The sequence below is a fragment of the Chelonoidis abingdonii genome, chromosome 6, assembly GCF_003597395.2.
Source record: "Chelonoidis abingdonii isolate Lonesome George chromosome 6, CheloAbing_2.0, whole genome shotgun sequence".
NCBI classification, from domain to species: Eukaryota; Metazoa; Chordata; order Testudines; family Testudinidae; genus Chelonoidis; species Chelonoidis abingdonii.
In genome coordinates this window covers 126,531,442-126,543,026 of record NC_133774.1, presented here as the reverse complement: position 1 = coordinate 126,543,026, position 11,585 = coordinate 126,531,442, and the positions used below count along the sequence as shown (strand labels likewise).

General features: G+C 48.3%; 2 protein-coding genes across 12 annotated transcripts in view; one reads left to right on the top strand and one right to left on the bottom strand.

Annotated features, from left to right (window-relative positions):
- Nucleotides 1-11,463, top strand: part of IDUA (alpha-L-iduronidase) — a 75,900-nt gene extending 64,437 nt beyond the window's left edge. Inside the window, exons 12-14 of one of the 2 annotated variants that reach the window (XM_032778579.2) lie at nucleotides 1,757-1,833; nucleotides 2,835-2,935; nucleotides 6,964-11,463. In XM_032778579.2, the coding sequence (XP_032634470.1) occupies nucleotides 1,757-1,833; nucleotides 2,835-2,935; nucleotides 6,964-7,064 (279 nt within the window). In that variant the 3' untranslated portion in view covers nucleotides 7,065-11,463. The remainder of the gene's footprint in view (nucleotides 1-1,756; nucleotides 1,834-2,834; nucleotides 2,936-6,963) is intronic. The other variant, XM_075067394.1, reaches the window with a different exon arrangement.
- The window catches only part of LOC116823767 (purpurin), a 105,434-nt gene that overhangs the window by 57,329 nt on the left and 36,520 nt on the right, over nucleotides 1-11,585 (bottom strand). The window lies entirely within an intron of this gene.

Below are 11,585 nucleotides of genomic sequence, written 5' to 3'. Positions count from 1 at the left end.
GAGGTGTTCAAATCTGGAAGGCAGGTGCTAGATTCCCTTTCTGAATATTAGCTAAATCTGGAAAGGAAAAGTCAATTTCTGCTTCCATAGCTCAGAAGTGGAAATCCTCCTAGTGCCTAGTACTGTATCTAAAGCTGCCCCGGTCCAGAGCCTCCCCTCCCTTACTTTTCATTTTAAATTCTAGTGGGATCCACCTACCTCCCTTGCTAGGCTTCAGATAGAGAGGGGCACTGACCATTTAGTTCACCCAATTCCTTCTTTGGGGGCTGCAAGGAGTATCCCTAATCCAGTCTGGGGATGCCTTCTGAAGGGTATATCTGGGCCAAATCCTTCTACTCCTTGGGCACACTTGTTCCCCATTCACAGTGCCACCCCTGCTCTAGCAGCGAGCTCTCCATTCACAGCAAGCTGCAGAATGAGGTTTCAGCTACCATACTCCCTCCCCCTCCCTTTCTTGTTGATAGTGCCCAAGGGAATGCTGGGAAGTGTAGTTCTTTCTCTGCTCCAGGGCTGGCTCTATAGGCAGGGAGCTAACCAAGGAACTACAGCTCCCAAGGCTCCTGTTGGTTCTCAGCTCCCAGGCTGGATCCCTGCCAGCTGCCGCCCCTGCAAATAGGCCGCCCCAAGCAACTGCTTGCTTTGCTGGTGCCTAGAGCACCCCTGGTGTCAGGGGACTGAGTTTGTAACTGTTCCCGTACAGCCTGTCTACTGGCATGTCTACACTGAAGGGTCTGGCCTGGGCCAGCTGACTTGGGCTTATGGGGCTCAGGCAAAGGGGCTGTTTAAATGCAGTGTAGATGTTCGGGCTCAGGCTGGAGCCTGGGCTCTCGGACCCTGCGTGGGGGGAAGATCTCAGCCCTTGGGCTGCGCCCAGGCTTGAACAGCTACACTGCAATTAAACAGCCCCATAGCCCAAGTCAGCTGGCATGGGCCAACCGCAGGTATGTGATTGCAGTATAGACATACCCTGTTGGGCTATCAGACTTCAATTAATGAAGGCAGCAATGCCTGAGTCTGCTTACTGTTAAAAGGCAGCATAGGAGAATTATTTAAGCAAGGAGCCAAATTTTCCTGTGATAAAGTGATTCCATGACTCACCTTCCAGGATAAACATCCTCACAGCAGGTGGTGTGAGCAACTAGCTGAGCTAAAAGTCAAACTTACCCATTGCTGGAAAAATCATTAATGAAATGATGGGAAGTATAACATTTCCTAGTCTTGAAGATGGGTCAGATGCTTTAAGGCTTAAAAGCCAAACATTAAAAATAATGTTTCAGCTAAGGGCCTATTTAAATGTTTTATAACCACACATAAGACGCAGTCATAGCTGAGATGACACCTGTTAGCCTGGTAAGCATGAGGTGCTGAGTACCCTTAACTGCCAGGGGACATATGGGGAATTAAGAGCATTGGGCCACAGAACTGTGGGGCCAAGAAGTTGGAGCAAAAGGATCTAAAACTGAGTTTAAGTCCAGACTGAGACATCAAAATAAGTGGAATGATTTTTTTTTCAAGGTTCCCACTGAAATCAAAGGGAGATCCTTTTACTCACGACTTGGGAAAACCAGGTTACTTCATTTGAAGTCCATATTGAAGCAGCACCGGAATTTTAGCTACCCATTTACTTCAAAATAGTTAAGCCAAGACTACGTATTAAAGGGATGAAATATGATCCGATGCTGCTGCATCATCAGTGTGTTATCACAGCAATGCACCTCTTCCCTCTATATTAACCTGGGCCTCGCTCTGCTCCCAGGTGACAGGTGTCCACTTGATCCCTCTGATAAAGGGGCAAGTTGCAGTACTTTGGGACGATGACTGCGTGGATTCGAAGTAAGTGCGTTTTTAAGACAGTAGTAGACGTAAGACCAGGACACAGATATAATCTTATCAGGGATAGGTATTAAATAGCTAAGCAATGTTTACTCTCTCAGCGAAGCGATAGGCATTATCCCTGGCACTTTGTCAATTTTTTTCCAAAGCACAGTAGCTTTAAACACCAAAACGACTGTTCGAACCCATGTGCGATATCCCTGGGAGGAAATTTTGAGGCTACCCTGCCCGTTCAGCGTGAGCTGAGCTTGCAGCCTCACTGACACACAATGGCAATTCATCTGTGAAGCGGGTTTTAGCCCACGAAAGCTTATGCTCAAATAAATTTGTTAGTCTCTAAGGTGCCACAAGTATTCCTCATTGTTTTTGATGGCAATTCAGGGTGTTTTTCTCCCCTGGAGGAGATAGGAGGCTCCACAAAAGCCCCTGTACTAAAAGATGCTGCTTTATCCAATCCTGTCCAAGTTGCCCCTGCCAGATGTAACGAGCAATGCGGAGATAAAGGGGGAGGATTGTGTCCAGGTCAGAAGACGCAGCCATCTGTCTGTAGACATGCTACCCTAGAAACCAACTGATATAGACTAATGTGCAGACTGGGGACACAAAACAGCCAACTCAGTGTATCCTTTGGAGTTGGTTAGTGCCCCTCAGTAAGTGCTGACTTTCCTGCATATTGGGCCTACGCCTGTGAGATGCTGAATGTCTCCACTGAGGTGCTTAGCCTTGTCCCTCCCCTTGGCATCTGGGGAAGCTGAAGGGGCTCACCAGTTTGTCAAAGGTTCTCACCACCTCGCAGGTCAGTCGGTCCTGGTGCTCTGTTGTGGTCTTTTCGAGCCATGACCCCTGCTCCTTGTGTTTGGCATGTCTGCTGCAGCACAGGACTTCCCTGGTCAGTTGTGTGCAATGTTCCTCACCCTCCTGCACAGACAAGATGGGGACGGGGAGACGTGGCCATCCCGTGGTCATCAGCAGCCAGTTGAGGTATTTGGTTTCTTTCCTAGATGTCTGAAAACATTCGAAGTTGAGTTTTCATCGGACGGAAAAGCATACCGACGGATTAATGCCAGAGACACAATCTTCACTCTGTGGATCTACAGTCCAGGTAAAGTTGGCACTCACACTCTGCTTAATCTGTCCCCTCGGCATTCTCACTCGGTTGAAAGTGTACTAAGTTATGTTTGTCTTTGAGTTTAAGGAATACAGAGCCAGATGTGTTCAAAGTGCTTCATTGCCAAAAATGAGACCAGGTTCCTCTCCCAGGGATCATACCGCTAGGGCCAGCGGATGCAGCCCTTATTGTGAGGAAGTTCTGGTCACCGTGGACAGTGGTTGCACCATCTGTCCCAAAGCACATGATCCTGAGGTCCTTGCTCAGTTTTCACTGAAGCAAACTCCCACTGTGGCTCGAATGTTAGAAGCAGCTCCATCTTTGGCCCCTGTGTTCCATTGCCACAGTACACGGGCAGGACGGACAGGGAAGGAAGCTCACGCCAGATGTTGCTGTACTGAGTTATCCACACAGTCATTCACAGTAATATTCCTGTCACTACGTGCCGTGTGTGGACATGGATCTTTAGAGCACCGGAGGATCTGGTCCCTGCCCCAGGCACTTAGCCGGCACAGGCCTGATCCTGACTCTGCTGTTGGCAATGGGAGTTTTGCCAATGACTCCATCAGAAGCAAGGCAGAATCTCATTTTAGACAGATGACATCAGGGGCCAGATCAGCTGCTGTGCTTCAGTTCAAGGTGTAGGTGTGTGATACTCTCTTGGGATGCCCAGGCCTGTGAGTCACCTTGTCCCCCACCTCCTGTGTGAGGGAGTTTTGCTTGTGGAAGCTGGATGTCAGCTCCTGGACACCTCCAGCCACTCAAGCACTCTCCTCAGGGCTCCGCCAGCCCGTCCTTTGCTCTGCACCTTAATAGGTCCCCGAGCCACTCTGAAAGCATCCCCTGTAACATGCAGCCCATGTTGCTGGACATTCACAGCCATGACCAGGTTCGTTACACCCAAGGGAATAGTATACACTTGGTTGATTCAGCTGAGTATGAGCTGCAGCATAACAACACAGCACTGTAATCTATTGATCGAGAAAACAAATCTGTTTCTTAACCAAGGGAAATGAGATTGTGACCATGGGTAACCACAACAACAGGTTACAAATAACACCAAAATATCACCCGCTTACACTAGACTCAGACTTAACATTAACAGGAGGCTAACCTTGTCTAAAGCGATTTCTCACCTCAGCCCGGTCTTGCAGCGTTTCAGCCAAGGTTGGCTGAGATTCTGTTTTTGTAGTGTGACTGCACTACCCGGTCACCCCCCACCCTAGTGCAGGATAAAAGAGGGGTCCTTGTGCTTTCCTCTTACATCCCTCCCGCCCCCCGGGCCCATTATTTTTGTCCCTAGACTCAGGGTGACTGCCCTGTGGTTTCCTTCCAGGGGTGCCAGCTACTCTTTCTTTTCCATCCCTCGTCGACCTGTTTTTCCTGTTGCCTCACAGGTGTAAATGGGACGTTCTTTGTGCTGGCTTTACAGTGCTTGATGAACATAGGAACGGAGGGCGGGGGATTTCACATCCTTTTGTCTGGCAAAACCAACTTACCAACCCTGCCTGGGAGACAGTCTAAATCCACCTATTTTCAGTTCATACACACAGTTTCTTAAATGTCACCCGTACGTACATCACCCAATACCTGTGAGGATCAGTGTGACATAAGCTCCCATTAGACACCTCACGCAAGCCTTTTGGAGTAAGTACTATGAAAGGAGTGTGACAGGTGTAGTGAGTTTGTCAGGCCTGAGAGTGGCTGTTACAGAACAATAGACCCTTTGCCGGTTGGCACTGACAGGGATTTTTAAGGCCACAAGGTGAACCACAGCATGGGCAAGGGGAAGGTCTTGCAGGAGCAGGGTATGGGTCCCTGATTTTCTGCTGTGGTTGAAGTTAGAACATCTTGGGAGCTGCTGTTTATTTGTACCAGCTGGCAAAGGCTCCTGGAGGGATAGCCAGAGCACACTGCCCCTCCCTGGGCATGGGAGCCAGCCACACCAGCTCTATACCTGCTATTACACTGGGGGTGCCCTCCCAGCCAAATGTCCTCTCTTTGTGCCACACAGGTGGCATGACCAGAGCAGCACAGGCAACAGATTCTGACTCTGGACAGTCAGGTGGTGCAATCCCACCATGATTTTTTTCACAAACGTGTCTTACTTCCATGATTCTGCACTTCCACCAAACAGCAAGCCGAGGCTTTTCCTTCCCCACAGGGTCTGAATAATCAGCTGGAAAACTGGATGTGGGCTCAGGTCTACGTGTGCTGCCGATGACTGGCAGAGGGCTGAACACAGAATAGCCTCAGCCTTCCCATGGCTAAACGTGAGACCACATAGCCCTAATGACATCAGGGCTGCTCTCGGCAAATCAGGGAACACGGCCTTTGAAGTCAACAAGTATTTTGCCAAAGTAAGGGATAAGTGCTACAGCAACTGGCTCAGAGAAAGAAGCTGAAAACAATGAGGGTTGAGTATCTATAATACAGAGCGCTCCAGACCAAGTTTCTTGACTCCACTGCATGTTCATAGTTACATTAATAAAAACTGATCCAGTTTGTATGGAATAGAGGAGAACTTGGCTTCTGAGTGATGTGCTCTAATGAGATACAGAGCCATCAACTGGAAACAGCATGACATCATCTAGTACAACCAGTGGCATGCCAGCGGTGTATGCTACGCATGCTCTGTGTGCCCCAGGACTAGTTGTGCTTGGGGGACAATTCTCTTTAGCCTCCGAAACACACATGCAAGCGGTCACACTTTGCATGCCAGTGCAGAATTGCATGCCTTGCTGAAAATGTCACGGCACGCCCCTGAGTACGACACACTAAAATCAGGTACTTTTTCAAATTCAAAATGCTGTGTTCGTGCAGTGTTAAAGTTGCACAGATAAGCACAAAAAAAGGTAGTGCCTTCCTGAAGACCCCAAGGGAAATATGAACTGTTGCATATAATGTTACTGTGGCTAATTGCCGGCACTACTATGATGGGTCTTGCACTTTCTCTCCTTGGGGAGGGGGGGTTCAGGATGCTGTTTCTTGCCCCTGAAATGGGATATTAACTTCCCCACTAGTGTCCTAGAGGAGGGGAATGGAGAGGAAGGGACTCGGGCCTGGCCTCTACTCCGGGTCCCAGCCCAGGGGCCCTAGAGATAGCGGTAAACCACTTGAACTAGTAGTTCCTTCCCCTGGGCTACTTCCTTCTCCTGCCCTTCAGCTTGTGGGGGCTTCCTGCCCTCCCTGTGCACAAGCCAGGTGTCCCTTACCTAGGGTCTTGGTCTTATTAGCCCACCGCAGCACTTCTCCAAACTGTGCTCTGTTTCCCTCCAAACTGCTCTCAGCTCCAACTCCAGTCCACTCTGTTTCTACTCCTTCAAACTGTTCTCTGCGCCAACACCAATCCTCTCTGCTCTAACACTTTCCCCTGTCTGATTGAAGCAGGGGGGTTATTTATCAGGTGACTGATTTCAGGTGCTCTAACTGATCTGTAGCAAACTTTCTTCCCTCTACAGGGAATAAGGCTCCCTTCTAACCCTCTCCTGCTGCCCTCTGGCCATGCTGTATCACAGTTACCCACAGGATGTGTAGCTTAATCCAGTAAACTCTGCATTTTGACAGAAATAATTCCCCTCTGAACGGCCTTGCTACCTTTTATGTTGCTGGAATGTTGGCTTATGCCTTACCTGGCTTATCCCTGCCAGCTTTTTGCATTTAACTTTTCTCGTGTTTTGTAAAGACAATCCACAGCTATTCACTTCATCCCGTGTAAGATCGGATCTTCCTACATATTTGCCTTAGGAAAGAGGAGATATTTGGAGCCGCTGGGGAGAGTATTACGCTTAACTTCCTCAGGATTATCATTACAGCTAGCAGTAGAGCTGGCCAGGTACAGGGGCTGGGAACAAATGGGCCACACTTACCAAGTACTCCTGTTAGAAGCCAGCCCCCAGTCACATCCCCACTCCATCCCACTAATGCGTCTCTCGCAGGAATAGGTATGGTCCCAGCCCCTCTGAACACACAGCAAATGTTGGTCTTTTGCACTGACCGCGCTTTAACCTTTTTGTTGGCAGGAACCACGGTCTCAGGCTTTTACAGAGTGCGTGCCGTCGACTACTGGACCAAGCCAGGCCTTTTCTCCATTCCTGTGCAGTACACCGAAGCTCTCGCATGAGTGCAAAACTGTCCAACAGCCAGAAGAGAAATCTGCAGCTGTCTCCAGCGCGCAGCAGAGTGGGGTTATGCTGCTGCAAACGATAACCTTCTGATGCAACTCCAGCCTCACTAGTAAGGGAATTCGCGGGTTAGCCTACGGCACTGTACTCCTGTTCTCACTGCGAACTCTTTGGAGTTTGAAGACATGTATCATCCCAAACAGTGTTTGAAAGTGAAGAAGAAATAACTGTGCCTTGGCCTGGCCTCTTACATGCTGGTGGAACTCAAGTGGTTGCAATAGAGCTAGTCCGCCCGAATGCTGGGGTAACAGGAGCCTGGTGTCGATGTATGGAGTCAGGGCCAACAACTCACGCCCTGGGCCTGGAGGACAGTGTTCTCCTGTGAGGGGAGGTGTGGCTGGGACTGAATTTCCTCACCAGATTTGCAGTACTGGTTGGACGTGGGATGCTGGCCGGCTGGGCTGCTGCTGCTGCTGGGCCCAACGAGTGAACAGAACAGCCTCTTCTGCCCTTCTCTTCTCCCCGGATCCCAGGGATTAGTACAGTCCCCTGCCCCGGGGGATTCTGGGATTTCAGTGCAGTCTGTTGTCCCTCTATAGCAGAGAGTACAACGTTCCTCACCCCTTTGTGCAGCAGCTTCCAGGCAGCCATTTGCTCACTCTTGGGCCCTCGCCTGCATGAGCAAAGTCCTTCTGCCTCAGGGGGCTGTGGGTACCTTGCCCCCGCCCAGCCGGGCATCACCAGCACAGACCCTGGCCTCTTTCATTCTCCCTTCTGCTCAGAAGGTACAAGCCACCTTCCCTCACTGGCTGTTCACCCCCACTAGTCTTCTCAGGCCTCGTCTCAGTCCCTTGCAGCAGGAAGCCCCATAGCGCCAGCTCAGAGCTGGGTCTCTGGAGAGTATCACCAGCCAGCAGCTGTTCTCAGCAGCTGTTCTCACCTCACCTTCCTTTACACTGCACTTTTAAATCCTACTTCCCTCTTCCCAGCAGGCCTTGCTTCCTCCCAGTCACATGCTCATGCTGCAGACTACAACCCCCAGTGTGCCTTGTCTTAAACGAACCGAGGCCTTATGACAGAAATCCTGGGTCCTGGCTACCCTCATGGCCAACAAAATGTTTGTTAGAGAGGCTCCAGTTAGAGGCTTTTATAAATTTATCAAATTTGAACATTACATGCTTTTGTATGTGACAGATGGCTGGAAATGGACATGTTTTTAAACTAGAAAATCTACACTTGGGAATGGTGTATTTTGCAGTATTTTACAGCAGATTATAGCCTCACACAAAACAAAGGAGTAATGAATATTGAGCTTATATGAATGCACAGCTGGGCAATATTTGTCAGATTAAATTTTTTCACCAAAAATGGGTATTTGGGGTGAACAAAACATCGCATGAATTCATGTCAAATTTGCCAGATTGTTTTGGTCAGAAAAGAAAACAAAAAAAGAAACAAAAACTGAACCTATTACAAAACAAAACATTCTGACTCGGATTCGAAGCAACTTTGTTCTGAATTTTGCTTCAGTTTTATTTTAAAAGGTAAAAACTCCAACAAAACAAAGTGTAGTTTGACCTTGATCTGAAAGATTGTGGCCCCCAATCTGAAAAATCTGCTACTTTGCACAGTTCTAGGTGAGATCTCTGTGCACTTGCTAATGACTATTTCATAACTCAAAGCACTTTGTGGGTTTAATCTAGTCCCTCATAATTGGAGCACTTTGTATTGTGTTTTTAAAGTACTCAGAAAGGGAAAGATCACTGCAGTGAAAAGAGCTAGGCTATTTTACAATGGAGGAACAAGCCTCTGTTATGAACACATTCTCTGTGATGATATAAAATACCTCACCAGTATAACAAAGTATGCATACTTGAATTGCAATATGAAATCAGCTGTACAGTAAGATGGAGGAAGCATTTGGCATTGTGGATTCAAAGGCTATTGGTCCACATTTGAGTGTCAGGACTGTGTCACTGCCATCAGCAATCCCCCCCCCCTCCCACCAATATGTGTTTTGTTCCACTAGCCTCATTGATTATAGCCCTAGGGAACAACCACTAAGATAGTTAAGAGCAGCGGTCATGTACTCCTTGTACACAGTAGGTTGCAGAGCTACGATTCCTGTACAAGATATGGACTAGCTATAGCACTTTCACCGTTGAGCGAGATACCAGAAATGTGTTCTCTTAAGTATACAATGCACTGCCAGGTCTGGCTGTTCCCAGCTCAGGAAAGGCATGTTACACAGGAGACCACCTAGTGGCTGAACATTATAATACCGTGTAAACATTCCATCGCCGTAGAGCTCAGTAATTCAGAGGAACATACACTATAGGGATGTTGTACGTGTTCCCATACAGATCATCAAAACCAGAAAAGACAGTTACCGTTAAACTTAAAAGACATCCAACAATGTTAATGCATAGAAATGCAGAGCTAAGGCCCCTTAATTCTGCATTCTGAAGTGAGACCTTGCAGGGCCCCAAGCACGTACCTTAATCAAGGTAGGTATTTGCCATGGTTTCTGCTGAAGGAGAATTTAAGTTAAGAATGGGGGGGAGCTGACACTCAAAATACTCAAGTGTAGCTCACGCCCAAGAGTTCAGTGAGTTAACACTATGAGACGCTAGAAGAATCTAATGGGGCAAAATTAGAGTTGAGTTGTTGTCCTAACTATGCACTTCCATTCCTTAAAATACTCCTGCCTCTTCCTTCTTGCCGTACACTTCTGTGTGCATACAACCCAAATCCCTCCCCCTCCTGCACCTCTAGCTATACCTACGTACACCCAAATATCCCCCCTCCTGCCTGTATGACCACAGGAGGAGCTCTGGTGTAATGAGAAGCTTTTGGAAAGGTACGTTATGATAAGTTGCCATTATTTTCCATAACTGAAAGTTTGTCATGAAGAAAGGCCCACTTTCCGAATGGCCATTCATTGTTCTCAGCAAGAGCAAAGCAACATCTGTCTTGAGGGAGGTAGGGGACGGGGGTGGTGGTGGGGGAACGGTGACGGGACAGGGCCCTTTGCCGTGGCAGGTTGGCAGCTCTGTGCTGATGAAATGGCAGCACTTGTAAAGAGGGCAGTTCACTCTCAGCCTCTGCTGACCAAGAAATAGAATTCTAGGAGCTTGGCACAGATGGAGCAGCTAACACTCCTCAGACTACTCTACTTCAATGGGCAAGGGTCTTTCAAATCCTTAGCTAAATGCCATTGCAGGCGAATAATGCATAGGCTGGTTCAGTGTTTATAGGAAGGCTGGCTTAGCCAGTGAATTCCATAGGGTGGTTTTTTCTTTAGAAGTTCTGTAATAATGAAACTATTATGATGTTCCCGTAAGGATCCATCATCAGCTCCCACTCTTTGAAATTCTATCCTGAACTGTTACTCTAGTATTTCCTCCCTCCTATACAATGCTATGAGCTATAGTGAATTTCACCTCCCCTAGTGCTTCCTGGCTTAAAGACATGGGGGATTCCAGGAGCGCTGAGCATCCACAGCCCTACATCAGAGTTGCAGGTGTTTAGCAGCTCTGAAAGCTCAGGCTTGGGGTTACCATACATCAAACATACTGGTGTAGCTTTTGCTGCATGGAAAATTTCAGCCTAAGTGGCTAAAATCTAAAAGCACTGAAAACAGGCTATTATAATGGGCAGTGTCCAGCAACCTTCACCACAGGCATTCCTACCCACTCTTCCTGTAACGCTTTTCATTATCTAGGCCCCTGCTGGGAAAGCCCTGAGCCCCCAGGATGGTGGCACCCTTATTCCACCCTCCTCAGGGCCTCAGTGACTCACCATAAGAGCAGTGGGTCCGAGGTTCTTTGTGCACAGAGCCTTCACCTATGACAGACAACCACTGTGATTTCTAGGACATCCTGGTTTACCGTGAGGGGATATCAAAGGCAATAGAGAATGATAAACAATGTTTGAGTCTTGTAAAGGATAGGGATAAATTAAAAGACTAGAAAGGGAATTGGCTCCAGGATGTCAAATAACTGACCCATCGCACTGCACTCTGAAACATGCCCACTAACAATAATGCACATGCTCCCAGTCTTCCCCCCCGCCCCCCCCCGGCTTAGCTGGATGTGAAGGGTGAGAGTCCCTTGCTGGGACAGTGACAGACCTTGCTTCTGGCTGCAACGGGCCCCTGGTGCCTTCAAGTCCTGGCCCCTGGCATAGGAGGTCTGCAGGGCACACCGGTGCAGTGGAGCGTTGGGGCTCAGTTGCTGTCATGGAGCTGGGAGATGTAAGTAATGCCAGGCACCGGGCTAAACACTTTGTACTCTCTCCCTGTCTGCTGAGGTCATTCAGTGTTGGCGGGATTGTTTATCTGCTTAGCAGATTTGTTAATAAAGGGACTTGTGATAAATTGCAGTTGTTTCTCCAGTGCCCCTTGGGTCTCTTATTCTAATACCATTGGTAATAATTTTCCAGGTGCCGTAGCTGTTTAGGAGACTGAACTCTTACCAACCACTGGAGTCTAAGAAATTAATCAATACTCAATACACCAA